The sequence below is a fragment of the Colossoma macropomum genome, unplaced genomic scaffold (assembly GCF_904425465.1).
Source record: "Colossoma macropomum unplaced genomic scaffold, Colossoma_macropomum, whole genome shotgun sequence".
Taxonomy (NCBI): domain Eukaryota; kingdom Metazoa; phylum Chordata; class Actinopteri; order Characiformes; family Serrasalmidae; genus Colossoma; species Colossoma macropomum.
In genome coordinates this window covers 27,117,877-27,138,690 of record NW_023494803.1, presented here as the reverse complement: position 1 = coordinate 27,138,690, position 20,814 = coordinate 27,117,877, and the positions used below count along the sequence as shown (strand labels likewise).

Sequence of the window (20,814 nt, the reverse complement as noted above, 5' to 3'; positions counted from 1 at the left end):
GATTTAACCATTATTGCCAATGTTTTGTCTGTTATATTTGCACCTATTGTAAATTGTGGTGTAAATTGAGCTGCTTCTATGCTGACTGGATCCGTGTTATCCACCTGGAGGTATAGCCAACCACTAGGTTTATAAACATTCTGATTTGGTCTATAGAAACTGCTGTTACACTGCACCATTTTCTTTCTGGCAGCAGCTTTTTGGCGATTGTCCTCTTTTTGGGCCTCTTTTCTTTGGCTTTGGGACATTCTTAAAGTTCTACTAACGTGACTGATAGTTAAGACACATTTAAAGTGATGGTTTGTACCTTTATATTTTGAGGGGCGGAAAGCTAGATAAAAATTAACTGTCACATTAGTGCCAGTGTCACAGTAATGAACATTTTAAGGTGTTCGTATCTTGTAAGATGGTGGTTAACATTAGGTAGGTTTAAGTAAGTCCCAAGTCATTGAGCTAAAGGCAAGTCAGTTTTGGACCTCATGCCATTGAAATTGAGCACAAAGCTAAACCAAACTGACAAAAAACAAAAATGACCAACATTGTTCTCTGAATGTTTTGGAAAGGAGGATGAAGCCGCTCTGCCTTAAATGGTGCAGCAGTTAATGTTACGTTCTGGTGCCTGTATGTTCAACCATCTTTATTTTTAAGAATGCAGCTGGCTTCTAGATGAAGTAACAGCAGGATTTGAATCTTGATCAGGTGTCTGGAGGCAAATATATAAAATTGGGAGTGAGTATGCTGGGGTACACTTGAATCCCAGGAGTAGATTGTCCATACTAGCCACTACTGTTACAGATAGACATGTTTGTACATACTGAGCAACATCCAATGACCATCTTCTGAACATGAAATGCTACAAAATGTTCCTGGAATCGGGCCATAGCACAGTATCAGTGTTCCTTGTATTACAATACTGCTGTGTCCAGTATGTAACAAGTCCTGCACTTGTGAAGCAGGCCAGATCTGTTTGAGAGCCAATCCTCATGTTAATATGTCCCTAAGTTGAGATACAGTTTTGGGCTGGATCTGTGATTGACTTTTACAACATTTGGAGCAAGTTCCTTTTACATAATGCCTTTTATTACCCCATCGTAACTTTGATACATAAAAGCTGCCACTGCTGATGACATTCTGTCAAGCTTCTTGATATATGGACATGTGCTGTGGTGACATGCCACATTTGATATTCTGTTTTCACATCATACACCTTCCCTTCCCTCTCTGCCTGAAACCCTGCCACGGTCTAATGAGACAAGCATAGGAGGTCACTGGGAGAAGCTATCAGATGAAACCATATGACCCAGTACTGCACACATAAAAGTAAAATTTTTATAAAATAAATTAAACACAATGCTTCTTCTCTTTCTCCCAAAGTTATTATCTAAAGAAATAAAACGTTTTATTCTATTCTGTTTGAAATTGCTTTTTCAGTATACAATATCAATCAAAAGTGAAATTCTGAAACAATGTGAAACTTTCCGTCACTGTCCGCTGCATTTAAAAGAAGATGGTGACATTTGAATGTCAGTCTTGTGTCCTTTTATCCCTCTGAGACTGTCATGTGGAAAAATCCTCCACAACTTGTCTTTTTTTTGTCATATAATGTCATATAATCAAGTGCGATCTTTTCAACAAAGAGAATCTGACTTATTAATTTTTCCATCTATGCTTAGCAAAGCCTCCAAATCAACATTCCGACTGCTTGTAATTGCAAAGGCATCATGGTTCGATACACATGACCTTTACTACCTTTAAAGTAATTTCCATTTCATACAAAAATATTCCATTAATTGCAAAAAGGGGAGTCATTTGTTCATGATGCAATATTTTGAAGATAACGTAAGATTCCATTTCCATCCTAATTTATCAGTGCCATCAGTCAGTGCGAAAACCTCATTTTAAATATCAAAGTGACTTTTACTCTCACATACAATAAGGATCCACTACTGTTTTCACCTTGCAAGAAAAGCAAACTGTTTCTTTTTTTTGTGGTAGTAAGTCAGACAAGCCCTAAACCCCTTTTGTTTCCCACATTTTATTCCTTATAAACAATGCATTGGTAAAAATAAATGTGTATTATAATGTAAAAATATTACTTGCACATCATATTCGGTCTCCTCTACAATTCCTCTTAAACATGAAGCAAATCAAAACAAAAACAATAAGAGAAAATGCAGCAGTCTGTCATTCTTTAAGAATATGTGGACTTACTGTAATATGCCACCCGTGATATTGTGAAGTGATGAGGCAGCCAATACTATTACTTACCCCCCCCCCAAAAAACCACACTATTCTATTTAATGAGGGACCAAAGACACGCTGAACTGCGTTCTTCTTTTTATTTCATATTCTCAAAATTGAATTCAAATGTGTGCCTTTCATTTCTACAGTCTGATTTTCTTCTGATGCAAGCACACACTCATCATCAACAAACAGGCATCTGCTGCAGCAGCCGATGGGCGATTACAGCAGAGAGCTTATCAGGCTTGGCTCGGCAATCAGGAGAGCGCTTGATTGGCAGCTGAAGAGTTCCAAGGTTCTGATGCTACTGTATGTATGCATCTCAGAGGGCCCATAGCGCGATCTGAGGAATCATCAACACTTCCTGTAAACAGCACATTAGCCATGGAAATAACCGTGTGGTGTTTGGTTTTATGCTTCCAGAGGTACATGAGGCATAAAGATGAATCACGTAATGTCTTCTAAGCAGTGTTTCCCAGCTCAGCTCTCAGTAGCCACCTGAACGTCCATATTTGGGACTCCCAAAGTGCCCCCATTCTATCTAGAAGAGAGCAGAAAATGTGTACCAACGTTGGGGGTGGATTGGTTCTGAGGACTGATTTGGGAAATACTGGTCTACAGCACATTGTCACTGAAAAAATGGTCTTCAAAGATGATAAGCTGGTCTATTTTACTAAAGTCTAGACAGACAAACATAAACATGTTTGTACAGTATTGTGCAAAAGTCAGAGACCACCTTTCACAAGACTTGCTTTTGGCTTTTTAAAGAAATCTGCAGTGATATTTTTCTAAGAGTGGAGCTTGATTTTCTCCTCTGTCTTAAAGATGAAAGCTTTAAGTACTGTTTATCTGATGGTGACAGTTTTGGTGGTCTGTCAGGTCTTGCAAGGAGCCCCATTTTCTTTGAATAATTTAACACCAGTTTTGGAAACTCCTCTTTTTCACTTATTTTCCTTTGACTTTCCCCTTTCTTATGCAAGTGGATTATCTTATACCTACTCTCCTCAGAAATAGCTCCTGAAAAATTAATAACTTGTACTCAAATAAAAGGTGGCACAAAAATAAAGGGTGGCATAGCGCTGTGCGTAAGCAGAATACATCTTTCCATACATAAGGAAAAAAAGGCACATGAAGAACAGTCTTCAATAAATTATGTTTATTTCTGAAGAGCCTGTATACAGTTAACCATGCATTCTAGCACTTTAAGGCTTATAATTATTCACATCACAGAACACACACAGTTGTACACTAACACGAAGCATTTATACTGTCATTGTACACCAAGATTTGCACGTACAGTATACATATATACAGATGCCCATTCATTAGTCTCAAACCTTGCTCGGAAGTCCACGTTCTCACTAATTACTGAACACGCGACATGGAAAAAAGCAGTGTTTTAACAAAAGTTATAAGAAATAACTGCAAGGCACAAAACTGTTTAAAGTTTAAAACATTTCTTTGTTTCTCCAAATCTGGGGAATTACAAAAAATAATAATAAATAAACAGAAATGGTGAATAGCATCCCATTAACTGGCGCGAAATCCCATGCCACACAACCTCACACAGCTGTCGGGTTGCATAGATAGCTCTACTTCGGCACTCATTGTTTTAACAGTCCACGGGCCCGGGCTTCGACATCTGCAAAAGCATCTTACACACGCAGGAAGAGTGGAGCTGAGTAAAGCTGGAGCAAGCTGCTCTCCAGACCAACTGAGACGTGACGCCACGCGGTTATGGCCTACTCACACATACTACATGTGTCTATGTCAACCTCTACAATGTGCTGCACCTCACTCCACTTTGAAGCTGCAAATGAGAAACACCTGTGATTTGCGCTGATATATCTGCAGCTGGTGGGCTGATACGATCTTGTGTGTTTGTGTGTATATTAGACTGTGGTAGTGAGTTTCAGGGTGGAAGACCAGTGAGGTAGCTCAGTTCTGGGGGTCCAGGATGAGCAGAGAGTAGAGTACGTTGGGGGTCACCATGAAGTCACCGGGGTCAAAGGTCAGAAGTAGGCGCTAAAGCAGGAGGAGGAGGGCCAGAAAACATTGCAGTGCCAAACAAGGGGTCCATGCACCAGGATCAAAGAAAGATCCTGGCCCACAGAATGACTACGCAGCGGCAGAACCTCTTCAGTTAGGGCTTACACGCAGGGCTGGCCAGGGTTCCCACGAGTCTCTAGAACAAGCACATACACATGCGAAAATTATGTTTCAATTAATCCAAAAAATCTCTACTGTTCAAAAGTTTGGAATCTCTTGCCATATTAACAGTTTTGTTATTTATATAGAATAATAACTTGGGTTCTAAATAGTACAGAGGAAGGGTTCTATAGGGTTCTATATAGAACCACTGCTTTTACTGAAGAACCCTTGAAGAAGCATGTTTAAGAGTCTAATTTAATTCTCAATGCTATACAGCCTTTTCAGTCATTTTAGAATCGACATCATTCCGGACATGACTAACATTCTTTAATTTTTCTTTATAGCCTCATACTGCCCCACAAATTAAACTAAACACATCAGAATAATTTTATACATTTATCTGCAACCAGTGTTTTATAGTACTGAAAACACTGACTCCAAACCATTGAACTATAGTGCATACAAATTAGAAATTGAACTGTAATTCATCTTAATACCCACTAGGGGCACTACAGATATTTATTAGAGAGAAATCAAAGCAATTTGTAAATTTGTTGTAATATTCCAAGCAGAAATCTTTTTCACTGTGGAATAACACACAATAATTTGTCCAAAAGTATGTAAAGTAATTCATTAGACACTTGTGATGAGGACACTTGGGATGTTTGATATTGGACAGGTGTCGTCTGTGCCCTCTAGGTAAGCATCAACAGTGCATTTGAGTGTGTACTGACCCCATGATGGCCACAGGGTGATATGAATGTGTTCTGCTCTAGCTAGTAGACTGATCATATGTCTTCTGTTTTCTCACCCTATCCTCCATGCTCTAGGCATTCGCTGAAACATGAAACATGGGTGGCACATTCATTTAGCTGACCTTTCTTTTTCATTTTTGAATCTCATATTGTCATTTAAGTCTGGTCACTGAAAACCTCACCTCAGCTTGTTTAAAACACGCTGGCTGGGTTGAAGAGGGTTGAACATTAGGTCAAGAGAAAAGTTCACTATTCTGGGTCTTTGTGGGACTAGATTAGAGTGCAGTGTACACTCACTATAGGGAGTTCCGAAAATGAGCAAGCAGTGCAGGATTTTCCATCTGCTGTACACTCTCTAGGACTTTGTTGCCACGAAACATTTGTTTTTCATCAAAAGAAATGATTGCCGAGCAACATGCTCTGGCATGGCGACACAGAGAGACAGACAGAGAGAGTGAGAGAGCCCAATTCAAAGGCTAACCCTACTAGACATATAGATACCACATATAGATGTAATGACTGCTTTTCAGACCAATTTTCCTGGTAAGGTTATCATCACATAGAAAGTACAGTGGCCTATAATTTAAACCGTAACATGGTCCTGAGTCAGACAATGCATTAGCGTCATCAGCATTGGAATAAGCCTGTGGGGTCGGATCAGGGAGCTTTTCTAAATATGTGGGTCGAGAAAACACATTCTCGTTGCAAATTTTTGCTTGTTGCAAAAACAGACTAATGTGGAATAGGAAGGTGCTTAGTTGCAGTATGGAATGAGGTGGAAAATGGGGTGCTTGCAATGCACTACAAGATGTTGAAAAGAGCCATCAGCCATTTTTCAGAGGTACGACAGAGGAGGCCTGGAGGCAGAGGCTGCGTGTGAGTCTGTGTGGGTGTGTATGTGTGTATATGTGAGGGTGCTGATGCACGACCTACAGTAGGAACCCTGGCCTGGGGCCTGCTGCTCGCTCCACTCCTCACTGCAGATGAGCTGTCTGAACGGCGAGTGCTGAACGAAGCCCTGCGGCCTGTCTCCGGCAGCCCAACACCACTCTCTGACCTTGGCAACTGAGAGAAAAGAGACAGGGATGATGACATCAGGGTTCATGATGGTAATGACAGTAAAATGTGTAAGCATTCTTTTGTTCTTGTTGTTGAGCATCTAAACCGCTGTCCCTTAGGTAGCACTGATGCAAGCCTTTTTATTTTCACACGTCACTCATGTTAGCAAATTCACGTTGTCCCTGTGGCATGTTCACATCACAGCAGATTCTCATTGTCCTTATGGCATGACAGCATCACTACTTGTGGGCTCCCACCACTGCAGTGGTACAAGGTGACCAAATAGATGCTCTATTTGGCAGTAGCATTGGACAGAGGAACCCTACACCGCCGCCCCCCCACCCCACTCAATAAGAGCACGTCAAGTTGTGCTCATGGACCTCCAGTCAGGATATACTAGACATGCATTAAGTGGACTGTCTAGTCATTGAAGATTCAATAAATTTTTGTGAGTAATAACATTACAATGCTTGTCTACATCCGGCTTTAGAGTTAAGTCATTAATGCTCTTGTTTTTGGTATCAATGATTAGTTTAAAAAGTAAGCACTTAATTCACCTAATATAAGGTCAAACATCTGATTTGCAGAGGGAGCTGGAACGAAGCGGTGGGGAAGTTTGCATATGAAATAGAAAACTACTTAAAAAGAACACAAATACATGCTAATTCAGTCATGAAATTAAGTAATGATTCTCGCTGTAGTCTTGCTTATGAATCATAATATAATCTGACTGATTATGATTATTCTGTTCTGTAGACCTTAAAATTTTAAATCTACGCCTGCAAATCCTTCTTCCATTAGCACTTCAGGGGGAGAGTGGGGGGGGGGGGGGGGGGGAGGGAGGGAGAGAATGAAAATCCCTCTTAAATATTTAGTCAATGAGATGAATTCAGCAGAAATGCACCCTGCTCTCATTACAAGCAGATAGAGCCCGGTATAATGTCTAAACGCACCTGTTTATGAGTTGACTTGGCTTCCTGAGGAGAGCTGCGCCCTTTTCTGACATTCTTCTGTTTCATCCACTGTGAAGCAGCACCTCTTTCATCCCTATCACTCTTTCTTATCGGGGGACAGTTAATTTTAGGATTAATATATAGGCCGCCTTCCTCTTTTAAAGGATTTGTACTGGAGCAAGAGACTCTTATCTTAGTCATTACAGGGGAAATATTGGATTCAAGCATTTTAGTATCTGCAAAACATTCAACAGTGTCTATCAGGGTTTCACATAGTAAAGGATTAAGATAAGGAGCCTCATTATGGCACTGTGGCTGGCTCCCAGCTATACTTCCTGGAGAAATACCATGTGCTTTTTGGTATTCATCAGAGGCTGGTGGAGGTGCTTGGCTCAGGGGACAGAAGGGGTCTATTAGTTTGGTGCTGCGTCTCGTGGGCCGTTTGCTAATGGACATGCTGTAGCAAAGAGGAGGGCCTAGGTAGACTTCTTCTGTGCAGGCCTCGAACAGAGGCTCTTCATCGCGGATTTCTGGGGTTCTTGAGAGGACTGGGGTACTGCTCTTGTCCTCTGTGCAGGTACTGACCTCCCCACAATCACTATCATGGGAGGAGAGCGACAGGTAGTTGTAGAAATCCCCCTTGCGCAGGTGGATGGGCCGATGCGAGTGTTCAAGAACTTTCTCTCTGATCTGAGAGACTGAGGTTGGGCTGGAGACTTCCTGAAAAGGCTCTGCTGGGGCTTCTTTAGTTTTGAGTGCCACCGATGCCATGTCAATGATCTCCATCACAAAGCTGTGAATGTTCTCGCCTTTATCATCTTCTGAAGGGAAGGACGGGTGGCTACAGCTCTCCGTGTGATTTTCATGGACATCATTCAGGAAAGATGCTAACCGCTCTTGGGAGCTCATATGAGAAGCTCCCAGCATGCCATGGTGGGTCCCTGAGCACTCCTCCATGGGAGACAGAGAGGGGGACGGGCGATGGGAGCTGTGGCATGGCAGCTCACCTTTCAGCTGACCCTCCAGAGACGACTCTTTGGACTGCAGGTTCAGCTGCTCGCATGGGGCAGGTGAGGTGGTGATTACCATACCCGACATATCTCCATTTAAAGCATCCATGGCATAGCAGTCCTTACATGATTCTCCTTTCTTAGTGAATAGACTCCCTTCTTCTCTGAGGAGCTCATCATCCTCATCTTTCCCTTTGATGTGTGAGCTGTCCACATTCCCATTCTCCATGTCATCCACAAAGCAGCTGATGTAACTTCTGGTTGCGTCCCTGCGACTGCCGTCCACCTCCTGTTGTTTAAGGCTGTCATTCTTAGCATTTGTGTTTACTTCCAAGAGCTTCAGAGCAGCTCGATTCAAGAAATGCCGATCCCCAGTGGTCCTCACAGGTGAAAGAATCTCTCTGGACAGGGTGCCACACTGCAACTCATCACCGAGATCTGCCTCATTCTTTTCCCTGTTCTGGGACCTGTGCTTGATCCAGCTCTGAAACTCGCCCTTCATGTAGTCCAGCCCCAGTGCAAATGAGCCCTCTATATACTCCTCCTCAGAGGTAATGCTAGAGTCTTCATCGTCCTTGATGCCCAGCTCTTCCTCAGTGAGGGTGAGAGTGGAACTGGAAAGCAGGTCACTATCATCTTCATCATCGGTGCATGCTGAGGTGCAGGACACATTGACCACCATGCTGATGCTAGCATCTGTCTCATCTGCCAGCTGCTGGTTGCGGCATTGCTTCTTGAAGGAATTGTTTGAGTTGGCAGCTACACGGCGGTTCCTCTGTACGGCCAGATCTTCAGATGCCACTGATGAATCCTCAACACTGCTTAGCTCTGTGAGAGAAGCAGCCATGCTCTCATTAGCAGAGGAAGCAAGTCCACCTGAACGTGGCCCATGACAGGGAAGATGAAGGGAGCTGCTTTGTAGGGTGACATCAGAAACACTGCGGGTCATCTTCTGGTCAAGAGGGGTCTGGATGTTTTCAAGTCGTTTGAGCAGTTCCAGGGTTCTCCTGCTCAGCTCCCCAGTGGGCTCTGCAGCCAGGCCCATGTCCCTCAGACTGCCCTGACTGCCCACTTCCTCCGGACCTTTACATGGAGCCAGCCAGCTCTCAAGGGATGTGCTGCGCGTGAGAGTCTCTTTGGCCGATGGAAATAATTCTCCCACTGAATACAAGGAGTCCAGGGAAGACCCCTGGGACAGCTGGGTAGACTCCTTCCGGATTTTTCTTTTGTCATTGTCTCCAGCACTGAAAGCTCCAGTGTCACAGTCCTCAGACTCAGGACTGAGACAGCAGCCATTAATAAGGATCTCCACTGGTTCTTTTCTGTTCTTCCTCCTGCTCTCTCCAGATTCTTCTTTCTTCCTCCTCACAATGCGATGTCTTTGGTTCTTTGTCTCCTCTGCTAGACTGTCTCCCAGCTCGGCACATTTGTTGGCACGTTCCAGGATCCTGTCTATATCTTCATCTGACACTTTATCTACACAAGGCGATTCCGCCCGAATGGGAGGAGTGAGAGTAACGTGAACCTTTTGATCTTCACTCTGATAAAGCAGACAGATCTCAGAATTGGCTGTGGTCTCAGTGTCCCCTTCACTGACTATCCCACTCTCACTCTCTGATCTCCTGGTTAAATCTGTTAGCAACCCCTGTTTCCCGTTCAGTAGCCCTCCTATGATGTCTGGCAATGACTCCACTGAGGAGAAAGAGGAGTCCTTGCTCAGGCTCTTCAGCAGTGGCTGCTTCCCTTTGGTTTTGGTGATATTTGGAGACATCTTTTGATTGTACTGCGGCTGTTGATATAACTCCACATTATGCAGACTGAATACCTGATAAACATGGGAAGACAGTGAATTTGGCTCTGAGATGTCCAGGCTTGCTCTTTGCTGTGAGGGGCATGACTCAGTCATATTTAAGAGCTCGCCACCAGAACGGACGTGCATTTCAGAAGGAAGGTTTTGCTCATCACATTCCTGTGACTCCATATTAACTATGGTCATGTCCATCTCATCCCATTCCCAAGAGTCTTCAGATTGGCCATGGAGATCCATAAGCGATGGTTCGATCAAGTTCCCTGGGACCTGAGCATGGACAAACAGCAATGCAATCAGTATATAAGGGGAGCACACTGAAATGTAGAAACATACGTCATGGTTCTGATCTTCAAGAGCAATTAAATTTTAATGATATCAAAAGCAAGCTAAGCTGTACAGCATTTTTGCTTTCTGTTTGAAAATTTTGCTTAGACACACGCATTCTGCATGGGATACAATTATACAAATTGCTCGGTTTCTTGTTAATGAGAGAAAGGTCTATTTATATTATCCTTTTATCTCATTAATCTAATAAACTGGCAAATCTAACACTTGCGTGTTATGTCATACATCGCATATAATGAATTTTTATTAGATTTCTGTTTATTCCCTTCTTGCTGATAAGGGAAATACTAATGATGGGGCTTGGATCGCTAATGCATGATAAAACCTTCAACTGTGAGAACAATCAATCAGTCTAATCAAATAAAACTCATTTCTGTAAGCTGCCTCAGCTTACAATGTACTACAATTGCACCAAAGGCATTTTTTAACACAATGTTCCAGGCATAACCTTCCACTATGTCATTAATAACATAAAGTACATTAAAACAATGTTATGAAAACTTGAGTTGTTAAAGGTTGAATGAATATGGGGCACAATAAAAGAGCTACCCTTTCTCATTTCTTCTCAGGAGACAGTCATTTTATGGTACATCCACCTCTTTTTAGAGTGAGTGAAAGTTAGCTTCACATTACCATCCCTTCTGTTGACCTTCATGTTAAAAAAATGGCACCATGAACCATAGCTTTTTAAAAATGGCCAAATTGAAAAACTTTTTCAGCTCTCAAACATGAAGAGTGAACGTATAAGCAGAGTTTGTCTTCTAAATCTTTTAATAGAACGCTATTTTATCACTGCACACAGAGCACTGTATTTACAAAAACAGACCCTCCCTATTATTTTTCTTCTCCTTTTCTAAACACTTCCCAAAGTGAAATTGCTCTTCAGCCCTGCAAGGTCAGAGCTGGAGAGGGCCGAGTCGTTTGTCTTGCCGGTGTAAATGAGAGCGGATAACTGAGTGGACGTCCACAAACAGGTCCCTGGGCTTTTCTGTGTGCTCCACACCGCCTCCACAGAGCCGTGTGCTGCCACACAGGAATGCACAGCATCTGCATAACAAAAGCCTCAGTCCAATGCGCATCTAACTCCCACATTTAAAGCACTGCTACGACCCTCCTATTACTATAAGTCACTACTTAGGACTTCTGTTTTGGGGATAAAAATGCTGTTTATTTTGCAGTAAACCTTGTGTGTACACTGGCTTCTTTAAAGATCTCTGTCTTTGGTTTGAGAGCGAGGGGGGAAGCGATACAGTTACACTTTCTCAAGCTACAGAGAGGCTATTTACCTCTCTGGGGAAAGGGCTTTGTATTAAGTTATTGCATTTCTGTAGACGTTACTTAATACATTAAGATCAGTCAATTATTCCTTGGCAACTTCTGTAATGCACTGAGTGCGGTGCCCTGTGAGTCAGTCTAGCTACTTTGCCTTCATTCTGTATTATTGAACGATAATACGTTGTTACATTTCCTGCATTATACATCACTCTTATTGCTCCATTACAGCTGTGCTGCTCTATATTACACCAACAATCTTTCTGGCTGAAAAAACACGTAGCCTGGAAAAGTTACCACGTAGAATAAGGAATAAATATACTCCCATGCAGTCAGTTTAAGAGTTGAGTAAAACACATACTCTGAAAACGAATGGACAGAATGGCTATAAGTGTAATCGGACTTGCTGAATGGTAGAGTAGGAAAACCTTGTTAGATTTCAGCGTGTGTTGTCATGTATTTATTTATATTGAGAATGCACACATCAGTGACTGCATCTGTTAGACATGTGTGAAGGGATTTGAAGCTGGAATGTTTATATGTTAGACGTTTTATATTCATACTGATTCGGTTCGTATGGTGCAGGTCCTTCATGACACATCATGTCTGTGATTTGGCGGTGATATCCCTGCAACAGCTGCTTGCTGGACACATACTAGCTGAAGATAGAACATGCTTGTAGCCATCCTGCGCGTCATATCTGACCTGTTCTCGCCCCAGGGTGCGTTTGAGGCGGCTCTGCCACTGCAGCACCTGCATGACGATGGCCTCCCAGCGCCTCTCCAGGTTCACCTGCAGCAGCTGCAGGGACTGGCGCTCGGACTCAGAGCTCTGCTCCTCCGGCCCCTCCAGCAGCCTCTGACACAGACGCAGCACCGAGGCCATACCCTTCCTCCTGCCTCGCACCTCCACACACAGAGCCTAGAGCAAGAGAGAGCAACAAAACAGACATAGTTAACCCCTTAACCTGCAGGCTTCTTGTTAAGTTAATAATCTTAAGATGTAGGATTCAGGAAGAACTATTCTTTATTCAGCAACTATCGTAAAATTGATGTAAGTTATGAGTGTTAGAAGCTGAAGTGTGGGTCAACATATAGGTGCTTATTTCTTTAACGGGGTATAATCTCAGTTATTTATTTCTCATTTTTTTTAAAATGTCCATAATTATTTTCAGGATAATTGCATTCACCAAGTAACTACACAAATTGATTTTATTTGTGCCAAACATTAACATGCCATTGATGTTTAACATGATAATGTATACTATTTTGTGGATGCTCGCTATAACCCACATCGAGTTACTTATTTTAGAACATCACTGTTTCCGATACAGTCATAATTATTTTAAGGGTTCTCAAAGTAATTACATATATTTATTTAGGACAAGCTATAATCTATTGTTCTATTAAATGTGATGATGTATACTGTTACGTATGATCTCCCTATAAGTCAGAACCACAGAGAGAGAAAGTGAGAGAGCAGAAAGTGTGGCCCAAACTGAAAGCCACTAGAAAGTTACAATATTCCATTGTGCGTGTGTGTGTGTGTGTGTGTGTATATATATATATATATATATATATATATATATATATATATATATATGTACGTACCCTAATCTAATGTATGTACCCTAAGACAAAACATTCAGGCACCCCTGTTTTAGAACATATAGAACATTATATTTTAGAGCACTTCTATTGTTCTCATGCAGAATTGTGTAATTTCTTTCAAGGGTGATATTATTTGCAAAGTAACTATATTTACATATATATATAACTTTTATTTCTGCTAAAGTATAACTTGACATTTATTGCTCTGTTTAAGGTGATGATGTACAGTATTATGTGTGACGTTCAGAACCAGAAAGACCGTAAGAGAGAGCAAGACAGAGTGTTACCTCCAGCAACTTCTGTTATGCTATGTTATTGTTTTCCATAAAATGACCACATTAATTTTTATTTGTGTCAAACAAAGTTCTGACATTTATTGCTCAAATTGTACAAATCCAATTCCAATAATGTTGTCAAAAACACAATATTTGATGTTTTACATTAACTTAATTGTTTTGTACATATACATATATTACATTTATGGATAAACACTGTTTATTGACAATGGTTTGTCAAAGTATTCCCCAGACCATGTGTTGATAACCATTACAGAAGCATGCCGGTTTTTAATGCAGTGCCGTCTAAGGGGTCAAAGGTCATGGGCATTCATTTGTTGTGTTCAGCCTTGCTTTTTATGCACAGATTTGTCCTCCAGATTCCCGGAATCTTGTGATGATATTTTGCACGATAAAGCGTGAAATACTTAAAATCCTTGCAAACACTTGACTAGGAATGTTGTTCTTCAACTGTTGCATTATTTGCTGGCACATTTTTTGTTAGCATGTGGCGAGCATCAACCCATCCATGCTCATATAGGAATAGGCCTCTTTTTATACCCAAGCATCAACTGTTTAAGATGTTTTTTGAACATTGCACCATTTGCCTAGTCTTAAATTGCCCCTCACCCATCTTTTTTGGATTGTGTTGCAGGTATCAATTTCAGAACGAGTGTATGTTTACAAAAAAACAATGAAGTTCATTAAATATGACATCAATCATCTTGTCTTTGTACTGTTTAATTTAAATACAGGTCAAAGTGGACTTTTTGTTTTTATTTGCATTTTACCAACTGTCCTAACAGGAATTGTGTGACCTCCCTAATATTCATAAGCAAAAAGAGAGAGAGAGCAAGGCAGAAAGAGGTGAGGATGAAAAGTGCTAAAGAGAGAGAGAACAAGAGAGAGAAAGAGAGAAAATGAGAGAGTCAGTAGTGAGCCCAGTGCTGATGAGGTCCCTACAAGAATCTGCGCTGTCAGGAGCATGTAAATCACAAAGACCCCTCCACACCCCACCCAACCCATAAACAACACTCAGTTCGATAGTAACAGGCTGAAGCCTCGCTCCAGTGCTCCACAGCTCAGCTATAACACAAATGGAATACACTCTCTTGAACATGAGCGCACAGTTGAGGTGATTGTATATATGTGGTGAAAGGGGCGCAGGATGCTGATGGTCTAGCGCCCCGTACCAAAGCTCTCTTTAAATATGCAGTGGAGGCTGCGTGAATTGACAAGCTCTGCTCCGTGTGCAGTATGGGACAAAAACATTCCGAGAACAATTTATGTAAATCCCACCTGCTCTGCAAGGCATTGCCTCACTCTTTCTTTACATTTTTCAATAAATATTAAACACCATTACATTTAAATTGGATTTTTTTTTTCCTCTGCAGTTTCGTCCTCTGTTTTAGCATACATTTACCGCTCCCCACATCTTTTAAACAGGTAATGAGACTGCAAAATGCAATGGCAGAGGGGAGAGAGGAGGGGTGAGTGAGGTCACTGCGTAGAGTGATAAAGTTATCCTGTGGAATAGGATGGAAAGCACAGTTGAAACAGGATGCTCAGGAGATGTTGGAGATGTTTTGAAAGCAGACACACAAACAAACATATGAGACATAAAATAAGACACAAGCAGGCATGTAGTGTGGAGAGCCGGCTACACTTGGTATTCTAGAAGTTGCTTGCAAACATTTATGGCAGCCTGGCTAGCCTCTGTTTATCTTTTTACACAAACAGTTGGTGTTAGTGCTGCGGATGGTCAACATCACTCTCTTACGAGCACTGTTACATTCCCTCACTGCCTTCGGTCCTCATACAGCAGTCCTTCCACAGTTGGCTACGGCAAACAATCTAGAAGGCTGTTCTTCAATCAATACCACTAGTCCACTCATTCAGATTAAATGGCACAGAACCGGGTCTATATCATAACACGTTTAACAGCATATGGTGCTCTTAGACTTCCAAACTCCGCAGAAATCCGATGCTTCATTGTTTCTGTATTGCCGGGCTTCATAAACTGATTTCTCCCCCCAATGAGTCTTGCCTTATTGACAAAGGGGGCAGGCGGAGTATGGTGTGCCAATATTTGCTAAAAAGCTTTTCCAAATACATGGAGCAGTAAAGTGGCCTGCTTTTTCCCCACAGTATGTGAATGTGAACCTACACAATGACTCCATTTCAGACCCACAGGCTGAGTGCTATGGCTGAGAAGCTGGCCGCTGGCCAATGCGCTCCGTTGCCCCAGCCAGATATGAAAAGGAGAGAGAGAAAGAGAAAGAGAGAGGGAGGCAGAGAGAGAGACAAACGTGGAAACCAAACAAGAGAGCCATCTTTCAGTTGACCATTCTCTGTGAAGGCAATAGAATGAGTGAGCTCACAGCAGGCCTATCTATCAGGTGCTTTTTAATAAAGGTATCAGCAGATCAGCTGCCGCCGAGCGTGCGTCAATGCTAAGCCAATCTCCACAATGCCCGAGATGACTACTCTCTCATCGGCCTGATCTGGCTTCGCTATCGCTTGGCTAAATCCATCTTGTGTACTGTATTAATCTACAAGTTTCACTGCTATCGGAGCTGGTAATCACACCTGAGGCACGCGGCGCAGGCCCAAAGCTGCTGCCCCATGCAGAGGTGTTTCAAACTCCATCTCTATATCCTGCGCAAAATGAGAATATACCAAGACCCTACCCACACTGCCATTAACGCTTTTTACTCTCCCTCTGCTCGTCTCAGAGCTCTTCTCTGTGCAACTTCATGTTGTTGTATTCTACTGCATATACAATTTAGCCATTTTCAATGTACAATAAAACACTTGAAAGTCAGAAGGGTTTGGAATTACCCATGCACCAAGGCTGATGCTCTTTTGTGCGGATTAAAATGGCAGATGAGGGCAGAAGAGGCTCCTGCTCTTTCTGCTTTGGCACGTTTGTTTTGCTCCTCTCTGCTGGGAGAATGAGTGCACACTTCATCCCCCTCTTTCTTTCCGCAGCTGCAATTTGAACATTTTCAATTAATCTGGCCGAGATGGAGGAGCAGAGCCCAAATCCCCTCCAGTCAAGGCAAGGACACAGGAATCTAACACTGACAGTGACCCAGTGGATATTCAATCAATTACCATTAATTAGAAATCTCTGATTAATTCTATTTGTTGATTAAGTCAATTAAAACCACAAGCACTTGTTATCGCAAATGAGCGTAATGAATTCATGTCGAAGATTTGTTCCCACACACAGATTCCCTGAGCTCATGCTGCTTGTAGTTTCATCTGTTTATGTCACTGGAATCACAGCATCTTTCTCTCACAGATAACCTCAACGGACTGCAACGAAGAACAGCGCCGCAGTCCTAACACAAACACACGCCACTGTGGCCAATATTAAAGGGTCCATGTCATGGAAAAACAAATTTTCTTTGCCTTTTTGAAATAAATGGGCTTGAAGTAATATATAAACATTGTCAATTGTTCAATTCCCTACGCAGTCCATACCGTCTATATATGATAAACATCCTGCAAAAACAATGAACTGTTTCTGTGATGTCACAAGAACCAACTCATTTGTACATATCCACTTATTCAGCCAACAGTAGTTTAGCCCTGCCAACTCATATTGAAGTTCTAGGGAGCATTTCTGCTTTGGGTGCTTTTTAAATAAGACACAATACAGGGCAGCCAGAACAGAACAGAGCTCATTTATCCTATATCAATCTTAAAAGGCAGTAAAAATACAGTGTTTAGTTCTAAGGGATAAATAGAAGTTGGAAAACAGTCATGTAAAAATGAATTATGACCACATTTGGTAAATTAAACATGTAAACAAAACTGAAGAAAAATAAGATACAAAAAAAGGTAGTGGTTTTAAATGATGATATAGTGACACCTGTCAATCAAGCTATTTAAGGTGCCAAGTCTAGAGTAAATGTTTTCTTTTCTCAATTCTCAGTTCAATACTTTCGCCATATAGGCCACTCAAAAACAGTTAAAAGTCTACAGTACATTCATTGTTCATGATCCATATTTAATCCATATAATCCATATTTAAAGCTGAGCCTTTATTTCCAATTATTTTCTCTTTTCTTGTCTACCATGAGAAATAAATAAAAAACAAAAAACTGACAGATATTTTCACGATGAAACTAATGTCTCATGAACAGCGGCCCACCCCTCTTTAACGTGATAAAGCAAACAAATGGCAGAAAAGTGATAATAATGCTATCAATAAGGACATTTTCTCATTAGTGTCAGTAAATGAAAGCGAGCAGGCTGGACGCAGAATGAAAAATAAGAGCGTGTGTGTGGCCAGTCGATTGTGTGGGTAATGAACAGGCCTCCCTGGGCTGTCACCTGTCTGCTCCCCATTACCTGCTGATAAGACACTAACTCTGCGTTTGGCACTTCCCCACTCGCCCTCCTCAGCGCCCCACGGTTAATGCGGTTAGCACTCGCCAAAGAACAGGAGTTCCTTATTCCTAATCATGGAGAAAGTATTGATATTATATCTGTGCTGTCACATTTCATTAGCTGGACAGGGGCCCCGGGATAAGGCCTGGGGGCCGCCGCTGCAGTCTTCTGATCAGGAGACACGAGAGAAGACTGGATGGACTCAGACTTTGATGATACTACAGAGAAAAGCTTCCAACCTACAGTTAGTCATGGAACAAGTCAAAGGTGTATATCATCACTGTCAGAACAAAACCTTGTTTCTCCTAAATGGCAACTTTACAGGACAAGGTAAAAACAGTAATAACTTTCAATGGAAGTTAGTGTAAAGAGATTTAATTCCAAGCAGTTTTAGAGCATTCCTTTTGGTCCACTCATCATCAAATTTTTACACAATGTAAAGGGCAGCTGCTGTGCTTAATTGATGTAGAAATATAAAATTGGAGATATGTTTTTAGACAACAACATGTAAACTGACCAACTGATATGAAAAACATACTTTTTCATGAAATCACTCACCCGTAATTATGAGCAGTTGCTCCAGTATGACCAGTATATCACAGATCTAAGTGTTCTGCATGTTAAAACATTCAGCAGGCGTCTGATTTTTAGGGTTAGATCTGCTGCAGTTGCCACTGTTGAGAGTATAACCTGTAAGCACTGCCTACACCGACAACAGTGTTCAACTGTCTGCCAAATCAATTACGACTGGCTGCCAAAACGTGAACTTTCAAAAGAATAATAACAAACAAATTAAGCAACAAAACAATAAAGTCCATAGTAAACAACATATATATTTAATGGCTCATCGCCTGATGAAATATAAAGAAAAAACAGAACACTCTGCCACAGTGTATGACTTTAATGAGAAATGAAAGCTGACGATAAGTTGTAGGGTGAGCGAACGCTTTCCTACAGAAGCCAGAGCAACACTGCAGTTAATTCCTACCTACAACTCTAAACAACCCAACGCGGCCAAGCGCATGACTAGAGGTCAGAAAGTAATATGCAACAAGGCATTGCTGGTCTAGCTTGCAGTGAATTTGCTTGTGAAGCAGGGGATGGTATTAGAACGCTGGTCACTACACAGTATATTTGAATTCATTACTTAAAAGACCTTAAATGTCCATTTTTTAACGTCCATCTTCAGAGTGTCAGGCAGCCAACACATAAACATGCTGATAAGAAATGACGGATGTTATTAGCATGAATGATATGGAGAGTGTATTAACTATGCAGAGAGCATTAGCATAACACCAAGCTTATATCCTCCACAGTGACACTGATCAGGAAAAACGGCAGATGCTGCGACACAGTGATGACTACAGTGATCTTTAGTAACCCGCCATATTAACAAAGCTTTAATGAGTGAAATACTTATTCTGTAATGCCTGAAGCTGCTATGGCATAGATATTCCTCTCACAGAAAAACTTCAACCTTCAGGTTTCGCTATCATCAAAACACACTATTAAAGGGGAGTCGTTATTAATAAAAGATGTGAAATTGGCAGCCAACTAGTTTGAACTATGTGCCCAGAGAAGGTTCAGATACAATAGAGTCTAATTTTAGATTCTCTCTCCCCACAGCAAGTCAAGAACTTCTTGCTTTTTATTCAGATGGAGATGGACATTTTTATGATGACATTTTAAAGGGAGGCTAGACTCATTATTCATTATGAAGTGACTCGCTCTTTGATTTTTCCTTCTACATACTATATCTATACATGTTTTTATGGCATTGCGAGTCTATGTGATATTTCACAATAATCATATAGTCGCTTGAACACATTATTTTCTATAGTCTTGCAACTGCGATGGATTGAGGACCTGTCCAGGGTGTTTCCTGCCTTCTGCACAATCACCGCTGGGATAGGCTCCAGTACCCCCCGCGACCCAGAAGAATAAGCGGCTAAGAAACTATGTGTGTTAGCTCACAATCATATCTTCACATTGCAACAAAAACAATATATGATTTGGGTGCTTTTTTGTCCATTGGGTGAATGTAAATAAAAGAAAGCACAAACACATTTATTGAGACGTCATAGGTCCAACTGAAACAACAAAAGTCCTTTGTTCTTAATTCTGACTTGTGCTTTAACACCATTAGGGGGTGGCAGTGAGTACTGTTTGTTAATCTGAGCTTGAGCTGTGGTCATTGTCTGAGCTAATTAGCCACTTTAGGCTTGTACTTTGATCAATGAATGAAAAAATATAGTTTTTTTATTGTGATAAAAAATTAGTACTCACATGTACTTAAATTGCAATTAATTGTCAGCTAAATTTTTTTTATCGTGACAGGCTCATTACCCACAGCGTTTAAGGTTAGAGTTAAATTTGGGTTTAGGGTTAGATTTAGAAGGATGTATTACGTTGAAGTTCACATTCATTTGCATTTAATAGATGTAACAGATTTAATAGTGGACTTTCAAAAAAAGCGTTACTAATAGATTTTATTAGCCACTAAAATGGTTAACAGAAAACCTGAAAAAAACAAATATGCCTTACCACACATTCCTGAAAGTGCTACAAAGGTGTGCTACAGTTGCTCTTACAGTATTGTGAGCAAGGTGTTTCTCAAATGCCACTCTGCTTCATGTCAGCTGTGGTGATCACAGACAATGATCAAGGCCATGTGTAAGGCACACTGCTTTGAAGAAGCACAGTCCTGAATTAATTGCATTGACTGTACAGTTCCTACACTGTTGGCACAATGTAATGGTCAAGTGTTGTCTGGAACTGTAGTCCATTTCTAGCATGATGAAAGCCTGTTGCTTTGGCTGGCATGTGAGGGGGCAAGTATGGCTGTCAATGCAACTCTTTACCACCCTCTCTCTCTCTCTCCGTTGCGATGGCTCAGAGAACAGTGGCTCTATTGCAGTGTGGATCTAAGCTC

At 41.4% G+C, this 20,814-nt stretch overlaps 1 protein-coding gene across 1 annotated transcript in view; it reads right to left on the bottom strand.

The window, feature by feature from the left end:
* Window positions 1-3,375: 3,375 nt before the first annotated feature.
* Window positions 3,376-20,814, bottom strand: part of akap6 (A kinase (PRKA) anchor protein 6) — a 126,903-nt gene continuing 109,464 nt past the window's right edge. The window contains exons 12-15 of the mRNA XM_036593532.1: window positions 12,302-12,517; window positions 7,160-10,246; window positions 6,081-6,212; window positions 3,376-4,426 (exon numbers count right to left, since the gene is read on the bottom strand). Coding sequence (XP_036449425.1) covers window positions 4,385-4,426; window positions 6,081-6,212; window positions 7,160-10,246; window positions 12,302-12,517 — 3,477 coding nt within the window. The 3' untranslated portion in view covers window positions 3,376-4,384. The remainder of the gene's footprint in view (window positions 4,427-6,080; window positions 6,213-7,159; window positions 10,247-12,301; window positions 12,518-20,814) is intronic.